At 37.9% G+C, this 22,937-nt stretch overlaps 1 protein-coding gene across 1 annotated transcript in view; it reads left to right on the forward strand.

Moving 5' to 3' along the window:
- The window catches only part of CIP2A (cellular inhibitor of PP2A), a 46,995-nt gene extending 35,708 nt beyond the window's left edge, over window positions 1-11,287 (forward strand). Inside the window, exons 10-21 of the mRNA XM_063444608.1 lie at window positions 442-601; window positions 1,939-2,080; window positions 2,203-2,302; window positions 3,637-3,755; window positions 4,123-4,306; window positions 4,420-4,494; window positions 5,082-5,192; window positions 6,690-6,886; window positions 8,631-8,744; window positions 9,157-9,239; window positions 10,697-10,836; window positions 10,936-11,287. Of these exons, the coding sequence (XP_063300678.1) occupies window positions 442-601; window positions 1,939-2,080; window positions 2,203-2,302; window positions 3,637-3,755; window positions 4,123-4,306; window positions 4,420-4,494; window positions 5,082-5,192; window positions 6,690-6,886; window positions 8,631-8,744; window positions 9,157-9,239; window positions 10,697-10,836; window positions 10,936-11,106 (1,596 nt within the window). The 3' untranslated portion in view covers window positions 11,107-11,287. The remainder of the gene's footprint in view (window positions 1-441; window positions 602-1,938; window positions 2,081-2,202; window positions 2,303-3,636; window positions 3,756-4,122; window positions 4,307-4,419; window positions 4,495-5,081; window positions 5,193-6,689; window positions 6,887-8,630; window positions 8,745-9,156; window positions 9,240-10,696; window positions 10,837-10,935) is intronic.
- Window positions 11,288-22,937: the final 11,650 nt, after the last annotated feature.

Below are 22,937 nucleotides of genomic sequence, written 5' to 3' on the forward strand. Positions count from 1 at the left end.
AGAGGCAAGATGTTAATAACAGTTGGTGAAAAGTGGCACTGTCATGCAGTACTTACCTTTTTCCAATTGCTTTTCTTTTTTTTATAATTTTTCATGTATTTCTTACTAAAAACATACTACAGAATAGGGATTACCCATGCACCGCCAGTGAGGCAATAATCTAAATCTAAACCTACACCCATTGGCAGCCACTGTGAATAGCAGAAATTCGGATGAAAACAAATGCATTTCATATTGCCCTCTCCATGCAATGTGTGCAAGAAATGTTAATATTTATAATGCAATATAATATTTTTTAGTCTCTACTTCCAGTCTATAGTCTGGTATTTATATCCACCTCCCACATTTACGGGCATTTGCAAACATAGACATCACAAACTGTTTTTATAATTTCATACTTAATGGCTTTTCTAAAAAATCTGATGTATTTTCTTGTTTCAGGATACTATTGACAATGCTAACAGCCAATCTGCAGAGCGTGTGGTAGATCTACTTCTGCCAGTCATTCTGGATCAATTTCTTATTCCTGATCAAACACTGGATGAAGTGCTTGCAAAGAAGAGATGTGAAAGAGTCTCAAAAGCAGTGGAAGTCTTAATAAATATCCTTCACAATACTTTGAAATCTTAACTTCTGGAATAGTTAAAATGTTAATCATGCAAAACCTTTTGCTTTCTAAATAAAAATGGCTGCATTTGGAAATTCACATTGAAAATTGGCAATATACAAGTCACACATAACTTTAACTTTTTTGAGGTACGTTGTAGGGATCGACCAATTATTGGTCTGGCCGATATTATGTATTTTCCGCAATATCCGTATCGACCAATAAAGATACCAATATTGCCGATAATGCAGACCAGGGCCGCCATCGGGGTCCTGGAGGGTCCGCAGCACACTTGCCTTCCCAGTAGGACCCTTTAGCTCCCCTGTCAAACTTTTGCGAGTACCGCGGCCTTCAGAGCGTTGTCACTGGAGATTTAGACAGGGGAGCTGCTGGGATGGGAATTAAGAGTGCTGGGTAGAAAGTTCACAGATTATCGGTGTCGGCTCTAAAAACCTTAATATCGGTCAATCCCTAGTACGTTGGCTCTCTGCTTCAACAATTCAGATAAGCATTTATTTTTGCCTGCACAGTGAGGCGCTGCAAGGTCATTGGCTCACCTGTGACAGTCTCAGGTGCTATTTTGGCTGCTGCATTTTCATACTTTAAGGCAGCTCACAAATAATCGGCTATTATAATTTAAGAAGCACAGTAACACTAAGTGTGTGTGTGTGTGTGTGTGTACACACACACACACACACACACACACACCCTCACCCGTAGGTATACAGTATAATTTATTTGCTTTTTATTACATTTATATTTAATCGGAAGTGCTTGAAATATCTTCCATCAATGTTACAACATCCCTTGAATCTATCCAGTGCACTTTGGCTGACAGTACAACACCTATTCTGGTCTACATCAATGTCCTTAAATGCTTCTGAGTTGAACTCTTTTAATTCATTCTATTCTCTCAAAACCTTATTCTTTACTACATTTTTGTGCTTAAATAGAAAAGGGTTTTTATTAACCAATGAATAAAGCTTTCTTTGTTGAGATGTAAAGGGCAACAGATTTTATAATTGCATTAATCCCACCTTGGTTGAAGTTTAATCAGTTTGGACAGAAAATAATTCTTGTGCAATCCTTTCTGTACAAAAGTTTGGAAAGGGATACTAGATACTTGGGTAGCTAAAACACACAACTGTTTCATATCTGAACCAATTACAAATGCCAGTAACACATTTGAGATTATTAGAAGTTTTGGTTTTCTAGTGAAGTTCTCTTTTAAATAAAGTGAGTCTACACCAATACAGTTTGTTGCTGAAAAGTCTTTGATGTCATGACCATTATTAAAACACTTGCAGTTTATTTTCCTTAATCTTGCCTACTCCTGTGTGATGACGAAAATTTAAAGTCCCGCATTGCTAAAAAAATTGCTGTCAACAGATGTGTTTCGCTGGTAGAGTATCAGTTTTCATGCAGTGGTGTGGATTCTGGGTTTGCCACACAAATTGTGGATTCAGAACTCTTGTAAGTGTATAGCTGTTGTTGTTGGTAAAGGCTCCTTTTGTATTACATTATACATTTTTAGGCATTTTATATTACTGTGTAAATTATTTTCTGAACTAATAACTATTGATACTATTTTGAAGCAAAGCTTCTGCAGACGTACTCCTGAAAACCCTTGATCTCATGAGTAGACTGAAGCAGTTGGTTACAAATATGGAAGCTGCTTTTTACAAAATACTTCAGGTAATAAAACATGGATTTTACAAAACCAAAAATTATGAATCTTTGTGATATTTTTTTTTATTTATTATTTAGTTCAGTCGTAGTAAGAAATGTCCGTATTATTTTGAACCATCTATTTATGAAATCACCTGGCCAATAACTGCGTGAGGTCTCTAAAGGAATGATGCAAATATTTATTTTCAAGCAACTAATCGGCTGTGTCCTTTAAAGTGTTTCTCCAAGCACTATTACCACTGTATTGATTTGAAGTGGTGATGGTGCCTGGAGTTGGCATGTGCCATGTTTCGCTATGATATTTTTGCACAAACAAATTTTAACTCTTCTTTTGCTGGATGGCAGCATCGTTGAGGCAAAGGTCAATTCTGTGCTTTGATGTCGCCAAGCACAGCATGCTGGCAACAGGCATCCAATGGCGGCCTAGCATGCTGCCTATGTCCATCCCTCAGTCTGTTTGTTTGTGGGTTTTTTTTTTGGTTGGAGTAACTCTTTTAAAGGGACACTATTGTCACCAAAACAACGTTGGCTTAATGAAGCAGTTTTGGTGAATATAGCATGTCCCTGCAGTCTCACTTCTCAATTCTCTGGCATTTAAGAGTAAAATCACTTTGTTAAGGCAGGCCTAGCTACACCTACCTGCATGTGACTTACACAGCCATTCTAAACACATCCTGTAGAGAGAGAGAGAGCTAATGTTTAAACTTCCTTTTTTGCACAGTATGTTTAATTTCAAATTTTGTATCTCTTGCTATATTAATAGCCTTCTACACCCTGCATGAGCCCGCTATATGTGATTTAGGCTCAATTTACAGATCAGGAGATAAAAATCTCTAAAGCAAGTTAACATCTGATTGAAAATGAAGCAATACTTTTTCCATGCTGGCTGCGTAAGTCACATCAACAGGAGGTGTGGCTTGGGCTGCATAAAAAGAAACAAAAGTGATGGCAGAGAATTGAGCAGTGAGACTGCAGGAGCATCATCTATACACTAAAACTGCTTCATTAAGCTGAAGTTGCTTTAGTGACACTAGTGTCCCTTTTAAGGACTATGATACATGTACTTGTGTAATTCCCTTACTTAAAATGTCAAGTTATTCACCACTAGCCAGGCTTTGAAAGGCTTTTAAAATATCATGGTGGGGAAAATGCTGGATGAATTTCTACTCGCCAGGCCTACATTTTGTGGTGAGTGAACATCTGAGCCAGGTGTGTGAGATATAGATATATAAATTTTTTTTTTTTATATAGCTATCAAATGCTTCTAGAAATAATGCTGCCGTGTTACCTCCTAACTTATAAATTATTCTATTTGTTCATTTTGCACTATATGAATTAAGGACCATCGCTTAATTACACCACTGTCATTTGCATTAACATCGGATAACCGAGAGAGAGTTCAAGCTGGACTTAGAATACTGTTTGAAGCTGCACCCCTCCCAGACTTTCCTGCTGTTGTGTGAGTATATTATAACTTGCCACTTTAAAGTTTTTTAAGCTGTATTTTTACTTTTCCTATGTACTATTCAATCCCACTATAATCCAGATTTACTTATCTGTCTGAACTTGTTGAATGCCCTCACTACAGCCAAACCACATGTGCTGCATCTGCATGAACGGTATTTGCTAGGAAAGGTTTTTTTGCGTCCTGTAAAAAAAAAAAAAAAAAAGTCTTTACTGATTGCCAATAACTGTCTAAAATGTCATTGTAACAATAATTAACAAAAAAACTAATTTGCACAAGTTATCATGTGACTAAAATATATTTTTATTATTATTATTTTATTCATATTTTTTTTTTTTTTTTTTTTTTAACTATTATCCAGACTTGGAGAATGCATTGCTGCAAATAATGCATATATTCAGCAAGACACAGAACACCCAGCCAAAAGGTTTGGAATGCAGCTTCCTGGCAGTAGCTATAAAACTCCACAGACAAACATACAGAATACGGATATTTCATCGTCAAATGTTCAGGAACTTGTATTAAAGCTGCAGACTGGAATGGAGGTAGCATTTCCATAATTCTTCAGTTGGTGTAACCTATGTGTGTATGTCAACAGTGTAACAAATGGTTTCCTGCGTTACTATAACTATTAATATATATATTTTTTTCTTTGTAGCTGAAAGACCATGTAAATGATGTGCGGATTTCAGATATTATGGATGTGTATGAACAGAAACTTTCTGCTCTTGCTGTAAGTATCTGATAGTAAATATTTAGCTCTTCGTCCACTTTTGGTTGATGGTTTGTAGGTATAATTAAAAATATATTAAAGGACCACTATAGTGCCAGGAAAACAAACTTGTTTTCCTGGCACTATATAGGGTCTTTGGGACCCCCCACCCTCAAGGTCTCCCTCCCGCTGGGCTCAAGACGGGTTAAGGGGTTAAACACTTACCTTTCTCCAGCACCGGGCATCCTCGGTGCTGGGGACTCTCCTCCCTCTTCCGACGTCATCCGCCGAATGCGCATGCGCAGCAAGAGCCGCACGCGCATTCAATCAGTCCATAGGAAAGCATTTCTCAATGCTTTCCTATGGACGGCAGCGTCTTCTTACTGTTAAAATCACAGTGAGAACGCCTCTAGCGGCTGTCAATGAGAGGTTGGATTAACCCTAATGTAAACATAGCAGGGTTAACCCTAGATGTACCTGGCACCCAGACCACTTCATTGAGCTGAAGTGATCTGGATGCCTATAGTGGTCCTTTAATTCGTTCATCTAAAGCTACATTGTTTACATTTGTACACTTATTTTTTTTTCCCCACCCCCTTCACTTCCAGTCCAAAGAAAGCCGGCTGCAAGATCTTCTGGAAGCAAAGGCACTAGCTCTTGCACAAGCTGATAGACTGATATCTCAATACCGCTGCCAGAGAGCCCAGGCTGAAGCCGAGGTGAGAGAGATGCAGTCCAGAAGTATCTGTCAAACTATTTTATGTCTCAGCATTGCTTACAGATAGTTTATACAAGATGTATTTGCAGGATTGATAATTGCAATGAAATTGTAGTTTTTGTCTGCAAGTGAAAGCATTTAAAATGTTATTGTGGCCCTTATTGCATCTTAGATCTTAGAATAGAGACCTAAACCTGCTTCCTTTAATTTAATAGTTCAAGATTTAATCCTGTGCCCTTTTGTTCTTTATTTTGAATATATATATATACACCATATAAGCCGAGGCCCCTAATTTTACCCCCAAAAACTGGGAAAACGTATTGACTCGAGTATAAGACTAGGGTGGGAAATGCAGTAGCTACTGGTAAATTTCTAAATAAAATTAGATCCTAAAAAATGTATATTAATTGAATATTTATTTACAGTGTGTATGTATGAATGCAGTGTGTGTGTGTAGCTGAGCCTTGGTGGGGGGTGGGCAATTTTATTATTTTTTTTTTATTATTTTAATAATTTATTATTTTTTTTATTATTATTTTAATTTAATTTATTTTCGTCCCCCCTCCCTGCTTGATACATGGCAGGGAGGGGGGCTCTCCTTCCCTGGTGGTCCAGTGGCATTGGCAGTTCAGTGGGGGGGGGAAGAGGGGGGCTGGCAGAGCTGTTACTTACCTCTCCTGCAGCTCCTGTCAGCTCCCTTCTCCTCCGCGCCGGTCCGTGCAGCTCCTCTGTCAGCTCACAGTGTAAGTCTCGCGAGAGCCGCACTATGACCCTGCGGCTCTCGCGAGACTTACACTGGGAGCTGACGGAGGTGCTGAACGGACCGCCGCGTAGGAGAAGGGAGCTGACAGCAGCTGCAGGAGAGGTAAGTAAACGCTCTGCAGCCCCCACAGCCCCCTGTCTGTATTATGACAAAGTAAATTGCCATAATACAGACAGTGACTCGAGTATAAGCCGAGTTGGGGTTTTTCAGCACAAAAAATGTGCTGAAAAACTCGGCTTATACTCTAGTATATACGGTATATAGTTTTAAATTACATGAAAAAAGACATGAATCTATCAAGTTTATGCTTTCCCTTTCCAAATATTCCACCTTATATCTATTAATTCACTTTTTTAGAGCAGTCATCTTTGCACTGACATGCTTCTGGACCAAATCTCTTGGCACAACTATATCCACCCTTGAAATGGAAATTAAATAAATTATAACCAAGTGACACTTTAACTACTGCAGTTGCAAATGACCTAAGCAACGTTCTAATGTTATTTTTTTGTGTATTTGGAAGTGGATTCTATGTGTTCCTACAGAATACTCTTGCTAAATGCTTAAATTCTTCCTTACATTCCTTTGCTCTTACATGTTTATATTATGGATATCATCATAAGGAATGTCCAGTATGCCACTTGAATCCCTGTTCTTGATTTTTGTTTGTAGTAACCAATATGAATGTTTGCCTATTTAAAATCAAACCTCTTCCTTTCTGCTATAATACTGTAGGCTAGAAAGCTTGCTGCATTGCTAAAGGATACAGAAAGAAAAAATGAAGAGTTGGGTATGCTTTTGAAATCTCAGCAAGTTGAGTCTGAACGAGCAAAGAGTGACATTGAGCGGCTGTTTCAACACAGCAAGAAGCTGCAAGCTGTTGCAGACGAGCATGAGACATTAAAGATTTCGTATGCTGACCACCTAATAAAGTAAGGACACTCAGTCAATTGCTGTTACTTTGATGGATTGACTAGTTGACATCTTGAAAAAGATGTATGCAGTTCTAATGCAGCACAATTTTACTTATTAATAATGGAGATTGCATGTAAAATTCTATTCTTGGTATATATATTTTCTAAGTCCTTACATCCCCTGTCTTACCTTTGCTTTATGTGTGCAGCCATTTTTAAATGTTTGATTAGAAGCATAGCTTCAACCAAACACCATACATGTAATCCCAGACTAGTGCACATTCATACATCTTGATATCATGTACAAGCCTAGGGAATTACAAAACCTGCAATGTGGGATGGCTTCAGATTTTGAAATTGTGCATGTTTATTAGAAGATGAGAGCTGCTTCTGACCAGAGAACGCTAAAGAACACAAGTAACTTAAAGTAGATGTGTAACTGTCCAAAACATTAGAGGCACCCAGACCACTTCAGCTCATTAAAGTGATATGGGTGCAGTGTCCCTGTGCCCTTAGTCCTGCAATGTGCAGTACTAAAATTTCCTCAAGTGGCTATTTACCAGACAGCCACTAGAGACGCTTTTGACATAGTAAAGTGATGCTGCACATCTTCACGCTCTGCACAAAGATGTCCAGCATCAGAGAAAACCCCATAGGAAATGCACATTAGATTCTTCCTCACTCCCACCCCCCGAAATTGGATGGCGTCAGAGGAGACAGACCGCGACCTCTGCGCTGGAGTTGGGTAAGTGACTAAAGGGTTATTTAATCCTTTACAACAATGGGAGAGGGCTGCGGGGGCAGCCGAGCATGTTGATGTTAGGAATACATCTTTGTATATTGAATACTAAAGTGTTCCTTTTAATGTACATGTTAAGTGTGGCTTTTTTTCTTCTTTCTTTAGATTAATTATTCTAGTACAAGTTAATATTATTTTTCTGACCACTTAAAATAATGCAATTAATTGGTGGGAGGGAAGTAAGCTCATGACAGGTGTGTGAATGTTTGCTGCATGGAGAGAAATTGGGTAAAATGTCCTGCCGATATCTTCAAACCAAGATTTAAAAAAAACAATTCCCACGTACACTGCTTTATATTCAGTAAGGTTTTTATCTTTCTAGTACTTTTTGCAAAATAAAAATGCTCCTACCTCATACAACACTCCATTGCTTAAATATAGGGAAAAATAGAAATCCCTGTTTAGAATATGCTCTTAATGAAAACATGCATGCTTTTAATTATGCAATTTTTAAATGAGGGATAACTAAAAACAGCTTGTGAAAGCTGCAAATCTCTTGTCCTAATCCTTTGCAAGCCTTTCGATTCTTGCCCAGACGTTCTGTGGCTGCCCAGTCAGACTTCTCAATGAGAAGTAGAAGTCTTTGTAAGGCAGGTGCTTTGAGCAAAAGTTTAATAAAAAAAAAGTGCCAATTTCTGTTGAAATCTGCACTTTTTGCAAAATGAAAGAAAGATGGCAGACACTTTACACATCATGCACTTAAGCAAGCTTAAGTGCTTCAAGGGTTATACTAGGTTAAGGGTTTGGGTTCTATCGAAATCTGTTTAGAAAAAGGACCTGGAGTTTTTGACTTTTTTTTTTTTTTTTTTTTTTTTTTTGCCGTGGACAGGTTACAGAAAAAAAGTTTTATAAAATACCTATTTGATTATTTTTAATATTCTATATGGAAGTGAAGTAGATGTGCACTGGCCATAAACTGGCTTACTGAGGTGGTAATAATGATATATTTTTGCTTCATTGTAGGTATGAGCTCTGTGAAAAGCAGTACAAAGAATTACAGGCATCATATAATGTGTTAAATAAACAGGCTGAAACCATGAAAAAGATCAATGATTCTCTCAAGGTGCAGAATGAAAAGTAAGTTGTTTGGTTTTTCTGTATCAAATCAGGTGTTTGTATTTACGGGCAATGTAAAAAAAAAAATGGATATAAATATATTGTTTACTGTTGGTTAAAACTGGATTTTTATTTTTTTAAACTTTTTAGTCAAAATACATTTTGCTATTTATAGAGCATAACATTTCATCAAAAGGACATAGGTTGTCGATTTGCACAAGCAATTGTGTTACCAGATACATTTTGTGATGAACATATTTATTGTCATGATTTCCAGTGAGCCATGCTGTCTGCTTTCTAGTTTCACTGTCACCTGTCTCGGCCCAATGTACTCTCACAACTATGTATATGTACAACACACACAGATTTTACATAGGAATAAACTGCAAATATTGCTCAAAGATTCATTTGAATGTACTTGTTCACGTTTTAGAACAATTTCACAACTAGAAGATACTGAAAGTCAACGAAAAGAATTGGCCAAACAACTTCAAGATAGGGAAGCTAAAATACTGAGTGAGTAATTTGCCTTTTCTGTAACTGGGTTAAATACTAATCAAAATATCAATATTTCTAGCTTTACTTTATTCAGAAAATATTTGTTTCTGTTTTCTCAGGTATGTATAATGAATGAACTAATTTGAGTCTTGTATTGTATTCTCATTCATGCAGAGTATTAGCCCAGACAATATGAGTGTGAATATATAACGTTTATTTAGATTATTCTTGGCATCTTAATGAACTTTAACCACACTTTATATTCCTGGTGTGCATCTGCCTAACCTGGCATTCTATGCAGGCTGTCCCTGATTACACTGGCCGTGAAATTGCTTGCAATATTTTCTATAGAGGGCTCAACCAGGCCCGTAATGTATATAAAGTTCTTCATTAATTTACAAATACAATACTAATAATGTTGTGCTATAAAGTTTTCTTAAGTCTATATGCTTTTTCTCAGTCCTTGAGATCTCCCCTCTTTTCTCATGCAGGAATTACTGATGGGGCAGTGCTTAATGCTGGTGGTAGCTGACCGCTCCACAGCTCTGAGCAGGGAGATAAAAGCTCCTTACTTTAAATTCAAATCCTAAATTAAACACTCTGGGGGCCTGTACATAAGATACGATCTAAGTGGATACATATTTTCAGGAAATGTAAAGTAAGGCTGTGTGATTGACAGACAAGGGAGGTGTTCCAAAGGCTACAGATATAGTAATTTAACTCTTAAATGAAAGCTTTAGGTAGTTAGATTGCAGTGGCATAATCTATGCACCAAAGCAATTTTATTAAGCAGAAGCTTTGGTGCTTAAACTCATGCTTTTTCAATAAGTGCTCTTATACATTGTATATATTTATTTTTTGTGAATAAATGGATATTTTGTTAGTTTGCCTATGTTTGTGTATTGATGGGTAGATATAGATATATACAGTTCCAGTGTTCCAAAGAAGCTTTGAAGATCTGTTACATGAGCAACTCTTGCCGCACACTGCCAATATGACTCTTCTTTATGAGAAACACTCACTTCCACTTTTAAAGATCTAAAGCAGATGTGACCATGGTGGTTGTATTAACCCTTTAAGATAAGAGTTGCATAATCATCATCAAAGCAGCATTCAGTAAACAAATAACATCAACCTGGAGACATTTGCTGATCACGTCAGTGCACACTGCAGCCAATCGTTACCACTGTGTTAATATTTGTCAGCTGTGAATCTTTCTGCTGCTTTCTTGAGATCACTGAGTTTATTCATTAAATACAAAATTGTAAATTAAAAACCACATGCTAAATTAGCCAAAATGTGCTCCAAAAGCAGAATTGGAGGTTTGACTCTTTAAAAGAGTGGGGGACCAAGGAGATTGCCAGTACTGTAGTGGTTATAGTGCTTTGTGTTTTCTATAGAAGCTGCTTTATGTTGTCCTATTATTATTGGTATGTATAATGAATGTATATGTTGTCCTATTATTATTATTCTAGATTTGCAGCAGAAAGTGAAAGCGCTGGAAGAGAAAATCAAAGTGAAACAAAAAGAGAGAGAAGATATGGAGGAAACCATTGACATTCTCCGTAAAGAACTGAGCAAAACTGAGCAAGCAAGGAAGGAACTCAGCATTAGGGTAGGAATTAACAAGATTTAGGGTATCTGATTTATATATACATATAAAACTGTATTACAGAATTGTAGTTTTAACTGATTGCATATCATCAAATTACAGGTATCCTCTCTAGAAGTTCAAAAGACACAGCTTGAAGCTCGTTTGGAAGAAAAAGAAGCTGCAGTAAAGTTACAGCAAGATGAGTTAAACAAGCACTCTCACATGATTGCCATGATACACAGTCTTAGTGGTGGTAAACTGAACACAGAGAATGTGAATCTCAGCTTGTAGGACATACGGACTGGTATTCCCGGATGATGATTTACTGCACAGATAAATATGAATTCTCAAGTGTTCTATAGAGCTACTTTTTGCTGTACACAACAGTCTGTTCTCAAGTCTGGCGTTCCTGATCCAGTTATATTGGCTATACTCTATGCTCTATACGATGAATGCATTTGAAGAAAGACTGATCAATTCTTTAGCAATCCCTTTTTCTTTTTTTTCTTCTTTGTTTTCTTCTTTTTTTCTTTCTTTTTTTATATATAACACAATACTAATGTACAGAATATATTTTAACTAATTTTATGAAATGCCACAGTATTGAATTTCCTAATGTGTCTGTTGCGTGGTAACCTTTTATTTATGATTTCATAGTAAGATTTCATGCACAGCAGAAGAATAAATTAACTGTATCCTATCTTACCTGTGTACCTTTTTTAACTTGGTACAACCTTCTTTTTGATGCTTTATTTTAGAAAATGAGTTATATTTTATTAGTATTTATTTTAGGCCATTTCATTCACACGGGCACATGCTGTATATTTGCATTGCTTTAAAGCAAAGTAATCCATCATTGTAGCATAAACAATGTATGTTCTTACAGGACAAAATTCAACCTTTTTCATTGCTTACATTTCTTACAGTAAACAAATATCACTTTTATAATTTGGGCAGATTTTATTTGTTTCAGTGTGTGTGGCTTTTCTCTTTGCTTTCTATAGACCTGTTTTGATAAATTGTGTATCCCTTTTTTGCACTTTTACTTTTTAATAAATCAGAAATTACACTTTTAAAGGAAAATTAATTTCAGCATGGCTTGGTCAGTCATGTATTTGCTTTCTCTATTATATTGTTTTAGTCGTAAATATACAGATCCTCCATTTTTGCTCTCCTAATACTTCAGTACATAATTATAATTTGTTTTTCAAGATTAAATTAATGATAGGCTGCTTTAACATTGGTGCAGCTCCAGATACATGTAACTGTAGTACAACAAAATGTATATGTCAATCATGACAGAATCACTTAAAGCGGCACTGTCTTGCCGAACTTACCTTTCTTTAATCGCTTCCTTTTCTCTCCCTCTCTCAGGATCTTTTCATTTCTTCCTGTCTGCTCTAGTTTTCTTTAAAATATAAGACAAAGTAGGGACTATTTTGTCTTATGTATTTTTCCTACACTTGACCAGCTTTGACCCAGGGGAGGAGCAAAGTCCGCTCCATTTCCTGTGGTCAAAGCAATTTTCCCACAAGTCTCACCTTTCTCCTGTTGCTTCATTCGGCGTTCAAACGCCGTTGAAACTACCGAATTTCGTCCTAACCAAATGAGAACAGTTTGTCCATTCGTGTTTGGACGCAATTCTGGAGGTTTTTGTTCGGATCGGAATTTCATTCGAATGAATGAAACTACGATCCTATTCGTGCCGCGAGTAGAAGGCTCCCGAATTCCCAAGGAATTAGGGAGCTATCTACTAAAAGGCTAAATGACCTAAATTGGTCTTTCAGACAAATTTACTTAGAAGTAAAGATCAGATGTAGGGCATAACTACTAAACAGGGAGCGGTCAGTGGCTGCTTACTGTTGTAAAAAACAACCCCCACTACTTTTAATAAAGTGCCCCTTAGTGCAATAAAAATTATTAATGGGGGGGAACAAAGTACCCCACCTCCCCCGTGCACCAAGAGTGAGGACCACTAAACTAAACTGGGACCTAGTGTCCTCCCTCTGCCCCCACTCATGAGCGGCGAGTGGGGGCCCCAAAATACAATAGGGGTGGGGGAATACCTACTTTCCTGGTGCCCACCCATGAGCAGCGGGTGGGGGCCTTTAAGTTACAATGGGGAGACCACGGTATTAGGGAGACAATTTAGGTCTTTTAGTAGATAGCTCCCTAATTCCTGCAGTATTAGGGTGCTATCTGCTCGCAGCACCGATAGGATCGGAGTTTCATTCATTCGAATGAAATTACGATCCGAACAAAAACTCAGCAGGAGGAAGGTGAAAATTATGGGAAATTTTCTTTGACAACAGGAAATGGAGTGGACTTTGCTCCTCCCCTGGGTCAAAGCTGGTCAAGCGTAGGAAAAATACTTTGTCTTAAGTTTTAAAGAAAACTAGAGCAGAAATGAAGAACAGATCCTGAGAGGAAGCAATTGAGGAAAAGAAAGTTTGGCATGATAAGCATCTTATTAGTAGTGACTGCATGCATAAAAGGTCTGTTGAACTTTTATACTGCAGTCCTTTTATTGTTCTCAGTCAAACAGGACTTTTCCTACATTTTTTTTTTTTTTTTTGGCCAACTTCCCATGTTTACTATGGGTCTTCCTGACGTAATTCAGCTTCTCTATGCTTGAAGAACCCAGTAAACCGCTTGCAAGTGCAGGGCTAGCTGGGTTAGGTTCAAGATATAGTACTAAACTGCTACAGGTTAAAAAGCACTTGTAATTTAGTCACTCTGTTTCTTCCTCTGTTATCCTGGTGCCAGAGAAATTCACCCTCTTCTGCTCTTTAACACGCAGATCATTGGCAGTACCACCAGCGTCCTTCAATTCACACGGGGCATGCATTGACTCAATTCTCAATTTAAAGGGTCATCTAGTTGCTCTTCTACAGTGAAATTTCAAATTTTGCTTGCAGTATTGTGCTGGTTGTCCCCATCCAGTCCCATGGCTGCTTTGTTTAAATCTCTTGTGTGTTTGTCGTAATGGCTTTTCCCTCTGTCTGTCATTCTGTATCTAGAAAACATAGGTGAGACTGAATGATTTGCCTTTTTATTGGGACACAAGAGAGCCTATTGGCCCAAACATAATTATGTATGGCCGGTTATATTTTGTAGCCCAAATAAGACCCTCTTTTTTTCCTTTGTGCCCAGCACAAAGAAAAAGCGTATTGCTGTAATCAAATAGCTCCAGAGGGGGAAGAGTATTTTCCATAAACTGTTTATCTGAGGTTGCCGAAGAACATACTTAGATATTGCATCCCCATGAAAAAATGTAATACCTGGGTCAGAATATTGCAGAGGCTACATAAAAAATGTCCAAGAGCAGAAACTTATTGTTCTGAATTAGATTCAGATGCAGACTATGGGGAAGGATTCTCAGAAGAGGAAGAACATGAGCTGGATTATTATCCAAAAACTGGACTCTAAACCAGTGGATAAATTAATGTCTTATAAGATGCTGAGAATTCCTTAAAAAAAGAAAAGGAAAGAAATTGACTCTTTTAGGGCAGGGTTTCCCCAATTATTTTTATTTTTATTTTTTTATTTTTATTCTTTATTTTTGTTGTGCATGTAATACATGGCAATGACATACGCCATAACAGCGTGTCTGAAGATGTACTTAAATTGAACAGTGGCATGAGGGATTGCACAATTTTTATAGTTATAACAATTGTCAGCTTGGCTACACGTTGAGGTCATTAAAATGGAGTGGATTAATCAACGCTTAACTGTGCTAGGCTAGTGTTGCTAGTAGTGCTAACTTAGTTGTGCACATTTTTAATATACTTCTATAGTGGTTGTGTCGTCCGAGTAAGTTAGATAATCAACGTTTGACTAAGCTTAATTAACTAAGCCGGTGTACATTTCGTGTAGGCATTATACAGGCTTATTGATTTATGTAGAGGGTGTAGGGGGTTAACAGTATACAGTATAGGCTTCAGTAAACTACCCTAGCGGACATTTGAATGTGATGCAATCATAAGCTTAAGGAGTGTATTAAAATTATTTCTGTGTCTAGTCTAGTAGGTAACCTAAATGTCCGAGGAGGTATGCGACAGTGTTCCCTTTGGCAGCCTGAACGTGGTGGTGTGGTAGCTGTCCAAGCCACTATGTGGCGGTCTGAGTCAGACGACTCCTGTGATCGGCACCCGCAACTCAAGGTGGAAGGTCCCATGAGACTCCGGCCTTGCGGGTCAGGTGGGCTGGCGAAGTTCCGCTGCTGCTTCCCTGCCGTCCGTGAGTGCCTTGGGTGGTGTGGATATTTTCTTGGTGACGTGGCCTTTTCTCCGCTCCCCGTAGTGGTTTACAGGCCTGAGTCCTTTGTGAGGCATAGCCCTTCTGGGTGCTGTTTGCAACTTTGCGTCGCTGGTGGTGCGCTGGCAGGTCATCTTGGTTTTGCTTGGAGCAGGCCGGATCTTGGCCTCTCGGGTACGCCGTTTTGGTTGGTATGTAGATCTAGGCGGGAGTCCGCCCAGGTGTCGCCAAGTTGCCGGGCGTATCCATGATGCCACCGTTCTCCTCGCTATTTTGAAGGCTCGGTGATTGACATGGAGTTCCGTCCAGAGGCTTGCACATAACCGTTCGAAGAAAGCCACGGTGTGCCTGGGCGGCTTAATACAGGTGCGCCGCGTTGCTGGCCTTGTCTGTGTCACCATCTTGGCTGTGTCCTGGTAGTGTCGTTTTCTCGCTTGTTTGCGTTGCTTCACAGGGGTATTCGCCCCAACGAGGACCGGGATATCCCCCGTCGGTCCAGAGGGGGGGGGGGGGAAAAGCAGGGCCGCGTGTAGTTCTGGCTTACTAGCGGGTCCCGTGCCGGGCGATCGGCCGCCTTCCCCAGGCACTAGTCTCCGCTCCAGTTCAGGCCTCATGGCCGGCTCAATCGCTCGAGCTGCGGTTTGCTGCGAGACAGGTATCAGTACAATCAGCAGGGTGATCTGCATCGTTTTTCGGGCTTTTTAGGGTTATCGATTTGATGCCCGTTGATGTCGGAGCTTTCAAAGAGCGCGTCCGGCCATCTTGGCAGTCAGGCCTTCCCTTCCCAATTAATTTTTACCGTGGAACCCTCTGACATGGTATAGCAACACTGTGGACCCCCCCCCCCCCCCCTCAAAAATGTTGAGCAGTAGCATAGCACAAACCTTTCAATGAGCAGAGTGTAATGTTCTCTTTTGCTGGCAAATTCGTTTTATATCTGGTTTAATTGTTGGCAATTGAATTCGCATGTCTGCAGTTGCATCAAGTCGATTTCGATACTTTGGTTTTTTAAAGCGAGTATCCCGCTGGGATAATTCTGGGTATTGTTCGCGTAAATCACCCAAAAAAGCAATAAGAGAAAATTCTTGAAATTTTGTTGTTGGTTGACTGTAAGAAATTATATCGATCCGATTCTCAAAATCTACATCAGAAAAATTGGCTGGCCTGTCTTTTATGAATGGATTTCGAACCTAGTCATTATTTTTTTCATTCAAGAATGGAAAATACTGATTAATAGACGTGACTAAATTCCAAAGATGATCTACAATTTCACTGCAAATTTTATCTTCAAATTCAATTTCTGAAATCCTTAAGTGTTAGAAAAGAGTTCAAATTATATTGCTCAATAGATGAGGTGCAAAACTACAACTTACGAGACTGTGAAAATATTTTATTTTATATCTTGCATTAAAAATTTTCATGTTTTTTCCTTGAAGTGATAAACATACATCATTTAATTTTGTGAATATGTCTGCAAGATGTGCTATTATGGATAACCACAAAATGTTTGTTAGTCGATCCGATAATCCAAATTTATGATCCTGGAAATTTGCAAACAAGTCTTGACGCAATTAAAACTTTCTAACAAGGACTTTACTTCGTGATAGCCAACGTACTTCTGAATGCAAAAGCAGAGTGGTGACTACCCATATCTTCACACATAATTTTAAATAGTCGTCACTGTAATGGTCGACTTTTTATAAAATTAATCATGTGGACTGATTCATCTAGCCACCGTTTTAAGTGAGATTAAAATATTTTTAGCTACCAGTGCATGTCGGTCTGTGAAAAACGCAGTGACAACCGGAGCCGTTTTTTTTTTTTTTTTTTGCTACATTTCTTATTCGTGTCACAGCACCTGCCACTTTCCCAACCATTGCTTTGGCACCATCCCTGCACATATCTACACATTTGTCCCAATTTATACTGTGTGTGTTCATGAACTTCTAGATACAGTTAAAGATGCTCTCACCAGTGGTATGAGTTTGTAAAGTTTCACACAGAAGCAAATCTTCTTCAATCCGTTTTTCAAAATTATATCTAACAAAAACCAACAAAATTGAAAGCCCTGCAACATCTGTGAACTCGTCTCATGGGAGTGAGTACCCATCACATTGATGCAGGTGAGAAATTAGTTGAGTTAAGGATGTCATCAGCAAGATCATGAATACGGCACAAAACTGTTGTTTGAAAGTGGCACAGCTTCAATATTTTTACTCAACTTCTCACTTAAAATACATGACCCTATTTCTTTTGCACATGGTTTTATTAATGATTCCCCAATTGTGTGTGCTTCTCCGGTAAGTGTTATGCAGTAACTCACTCTGTAAGAAGCCTCTGTGGCTTTTTCCATTATCATTTTTTTATTTTTTGCTCAAACTGTTTAATCTTCTGATATTTCTAAAACTTTTGCTTAAAAAAGGCAATGTCTTTATACTCTGCGTGGTTTTGCTCAAAATTATGTAATTTAGCAGGTGCTAATGAACTCTTTGGCAATATTTTCTTGCAAAGTAAGCATTGTGCTTCAGGACAATCTTCATTTCTGGCACTTGTGAATCCAAATGACGAAGTTGTCGTCATATTTTATTTTCTTTGAGAAGATTGGCTAGCATTGTGTGCTTTTCCTTTTTTTTCTTTGACTTGTCACTTGTCTCTGCTATTTGAGATACAGTAGATTCAACTATTTTGGACATGTTTTTTGGATTTCTTGTATCTTCTCTTATTTCTCTGTTTCTGTAAGTGCTGAACAGCCAGAAGTAGTAATTTTTCTCTGAATAGTTCCCTGCTTTAACCAGCTGTCCAAATGCATGGTTGTTTATTGGTAAAAGAAAAAAAAAAATAAACAAAGCACTTGGAAAAATACAGATCTTGCCACTTTACTACAAATGATGCTGTTTTCTTTATAACGCTCTTAAAAATAACTTAATTTAGGCAGGATTTTTTAGTCAGACTTGGAGCAAAGAGATTTGAACACTTTGAAACAGATGTCAGTAACTCGCTGCGAAGGATGCTTTTTTTTTAATACATTTTTTTTTTGATAAAGCTCATAGAAAGATTTTAATGTAAACACCTCAGTCTTAAAGTAAAACGAATCCTTTAATATAGATGTCACTAACTACCTGCATATGATGCTGTTTTGTTCACAGCTCTTTTTAACATTTTAACATAATTAGGATTTTGGCTCCGTCTTGGAGTATATAGAACACTTTAATACAGATTTCATTGCTAACAGCTCAGATTGTTGTAGCAAAAGCAATGTTTTTGTTGTGTGTGTGTATAAAACTGATTAATAAAGATAGTAAGCAGAATATACATAATTTTTTAATAATTTCTAAAGTTTACAAAAAAAATGAGAAGCCCTACCCAAGTAACTTTTTTTTTTTTTCCAGTTTTTAGCCCCTAACAGAGCCTTGCAATGCCCCTAACAAAGAATTTCAATATCCCTGCCTAACAGGGCCTTTCAATGCCCCTACCTAACAGTGCTTCAATGTCTCAAACAAACCATTTCAATACACATAAAAAAGCTTGCACTTTTCAGGTCCACTCTCTATAGGAAATGGCTGACGCTAGGGCAGGCTTAAGATTGTGCTCCTGCAATCTCTTATCCTGAACCGTCAGCAGTCGTTAAGGGGTTAAGTTTTCCCAGTTTTTTAGACCCACAGTTTAGCTTGTTTTATAAAAAACAAAACAGATTATGCAGACCACATAACTTGCGAACAGCAGGTATATGGGCTACAAAATGTCTGGAGATCGTCAAGTAGTCAAAAAGGATAAATAAATAATAAAGAAAATAATGTGAATGAAATCCCTTTGGAGGCAAAAAATAGCTAGAGAATAGATAGGGATATGTGAACCAATTTCTTCCTAATGGCAATCCATTTTAGAGTCTATATATACATATCATAGAACCACAAAATGAGCTTTAATATATCAGGCTCTATGTGGTCCTGTGAGCTTCCTCACAGGACCAATGAAGTAATGGATACTGGACACCACCCACGAACCACCAATGGACATTGGGACTAGCCCTATTTAAAGAGGACTCAGGGATGGGGGGAATAGGATGTTTTTTTATCTGTTGTAATTGTATATTGATTTTATCTCTTTATGCGGTCCCTGATGAAGTTCTATGCAGAACGAAACGCGTAGGACCATACCGTTTTTCTTCTATTTTTATATTTGATATTGATGGTGACTATTCACTTTTTATCAATAAATACATCTTTTTCTACCATTACCCGTTTGGAGTCCTGAGCATCATTAAGGAAGCCTACAAGGAGCCAAGGGATTACTTACCCCCCATTTCAACTAGGGGAGGCACCCTATGAGCGATATATTCTACTCAATCTTGTGAGTGCATTTGTATTGAGCGCATATATATGTGTTAACTGTACTTAACTATCTTGTATATTCTTATGTTCCGTTTAGATTCATTTCCAGCCGTATCCCGAAGTTTTGTGTTGTCTATGGTTATCTATGTGGTCCTTGCTAGATATGCAGACTAGTAAATTAGAAGGAGGAAGGAAAAAAATAAAAATTGCAAACTTGCCACTTCGTTTAAGTCATCAGAATGGATACTTCTAAATAAAAGTCCAAATGTATGTAAATATATGTGCATAAATTATTCTGAGAATATACAGATTCAAGGGTACAGAGGTACATATACTATAAGAAGTCCACCTACGACCCAAAGAAAAACATATGTATAAAAAAGGAGGTGAAAAGATGATATGGATATCGTGATGCTTAGAATGCTCACGGCATATCCATACAAAAGATCAATAGTAAAGATGGATATATATAGATTAAATAGATCTTAAAGTTGCTAGACCTGTAGTACAGAGTAATAGTCTAAATGGCAACAAAGTCGCCAGTACAGAGAAATCCGCTTGAACAGACCTCCACAAGTGGCAAAAGTTAGCACCTATCTATGAGTAACATAAAGAAACAAACACAAGTGCCATAATTACAGTGTCATACTGTGAAATAAGTGAAAAAAATGTGTGATGTCTATAAATGAGACAAACGCCTGACGCGCGTTTCAGTGCTGTAGCAAGCACCTTCGTCAGAGGCAAGTGAGCCGCTGCTCGGGGTATCCTATATACACCCTGTGTGTAAATTCCGTCATCCAATAGGCGTCCTCACTCTGTGGAGGGCGTGACTAATTCCCGGCGCGAAAAAAGCTGACCTAACTTTTCATTATGTGCGGAGAATAGTGGGACGGACAGAGTATGCAGCCTAAAATAGGCTCCTCCCAATTTTCTCCATAGGTGGGGACCGGTCGAGGCTGTCTTCCACCACTTAGTCGGTAATGCCGAAATGTGAGTGGAGCTATATAGCCAAATATGCAATAAGTATATATTCATGGATGTAATAACTCCAATCTAAGTATAATACATTATGGATGGCGAGATAGGTATACATATGTGTGTAATAAACCAAAATCATAGTACCAGTGGAAAAATGTTAATTGACAAAGATGCTTGTCATATCTGTATATGTTCCAACAAAGGTACATGATGGTTGGTAGCTATATAGAAAACACTACACATATTGTTAGGGTAATTGGATACCTATATTACAGGGGAGCAGACTCCAAAAAGAAACGAAAAGAGATACAATAAAACATAAATAAATAGATCAAACAACATAAAACATATATTTAAGACTACTTATATGTATTAAAATAGTTGAGTCATGTATTGCAAGAAATTAGATTCGAGATTTAGAAATTTCTTATTATAGAGATTTTTTTATATATATATATATATATATATATATATATATATATATATATATATATATATATATATATATTAATCGGAGATGAATAGTGTAAATGAGAAGCCCTCGTTCAGACCCATCGGTGAGAGGGTTTTCAATTTGTAGATCCATATGCTCTCTCTTTGCAACAGTTTTTTTTTATCAAGATCACCCCCCCCCCTCGGGCCAAGTGTAACCTTTTCAATTCCACAAAAACTTATATTTTGTGCAGAGACTCCATGATGGAGTTTTAAATGTTTTGATATGGGAGTATCGACTAGTCTCCTGGGGTTCACTGATGTAATGTGTTCCCGTATCCTTTGTTTGAATGCACATATGGTCTTGCCAACGTACATTTTTTTACATGAACAGGTAAGTAGATATATTAGTCCAGTAGTTTGACAATTAAAAAAGGTTTTGATCTCAAACTCATTGGTATTCGTAGAGTCGGAGATCTAATTAGATTTACGTAGTATGAAGTTACATGATTTACATCTACCGCATTGATATGTCCCAGATAGTGACGATTTCAACCATGTGGGTTTGGTAGATGGGGATCGTAGGTGACTTGGGACTAGTATGTCTTTGATATTTCTGCCACGTCTTGCTATGACTGATGCATAGGGTGTAATGACTTTCTGTAGATGTTGGTCCTGTATAAGGAGTGGCCAGAATCTATTAAGGATCTTAAGCGTTGGGTGCCAACCGGCGTCAAAATTACCTATGCATCTTATAAGTTGTTTGTTTTCACTTTCATGTTTTTCTAGCAAGAGGGTTTCTCTGTCATCAGTGCTCTTTTATAGGCGTTTTTCAGGCATCTGTTTGGATAGCCTTTCCTTTTGAACTGCCCTCTCAAGATCTTTGCTTTATTTTGGAAGTCTTCAATAGTGGAGCAATTACGGCGTAGGCGTAAATATTGTCCTACTGGTATCCCTCTTTTTAGAGGGAGTGGATGATAACTCTCCCAATTGAGAAGGTTATTGGTGGAGGTTGGTTTTCTAAAGAGAGTAGTTGTCACTTTCCCCTGGTCGGTGATCATGATGGTGATATCTAAGAAGTTCATAGCCCTGCCACCTATTTCATAGGTCAACTTCAGATTTATGTCATTCTGATTTAGAATATGTACAAATTCCTTGAAGAGGTCAGTTGTGCCAGTCCACACTATTACTATATCATCGATATATCGCTTCCAGGTCTTGACATATTGAGTATAAAACTCATAAAAATGTGCACTTTCCTCATATGCTTTGACACAAAATCTTGATGTATGTTCCTAGAATGATTATTGCTGCCGCCATGGCATATCAAACCATTATTTTTAGGGTGAGGGGATTAGGTAGGGGTTATTTTTTTTGGGGGGGGGAGGAGGTGACTAGGGGTTTGGGGACCCCATGTCACCTGGGGGGTAACATTTTTATTTAGGGCCCCGCTCGGGGGAGGGGACAATAGACTTTTTTTTTTTTTTTTTTTTTTTTTTAAAGTGAGCAGCCACAGGCTGCTCACTGTTTAATAGACATGCCCCTACTCGCAGTGTAGCGAGTAGGGGCATAATTTACTAATACTAAGTAACCTTTACTTAGTATTAGTAAATTTGTCTGAAAGACCAATTTAGGTCTTTCAGCCTTTTATTAGATAGCTCCTTAATACCGTGAGAATTAGGTAGTTATCTACTTATTCATTCCTGTCATTACATTGACTGGCTTAGTAACTTACATTTTATATGAATGTATGTTACTTGATTGTTGTAAGTGTTGCAAATGCTTACAGCTGAATCCTGGCAATGTTTGTATACTTTTTATTTAAAATTGTATACAGTGTAACATTCTTCATTCTTCCACTGGGTAAGTATATTAGTTCTTAGGCAAAACTGTGCTTCGGTAATTTCGGGACTTCGGGACTTCTACAATTCATCTATTCGGGCATTCGGAAGTACCCAAATTGCCCGAAATTCGTCAGAATTCACATTCGGACCAAAACGAATTGCACATGTCTAGGAGTTATCTACTTATTCATTTCTGTCATTACATTGACTGGCCAAGTAACTTACATTTTATATGAATGTGTGTTACTTGATTGTTGTAAGTGTTGCAATTCTTACAGCT

Source organism: Pelobates fuscus, chromosome 1, assembly GCF_036172605.1.
Source record: "Pelobates fuscus isolate aPelFus1 chromosome 1, aPelFus1.pri, whole genome shotgun sequence".
NCBI lineage: Eukaryota > Metazoa > Chordata > Amphibia > Anura > Pelobatidae > Pelobates > Pelobates fuscus.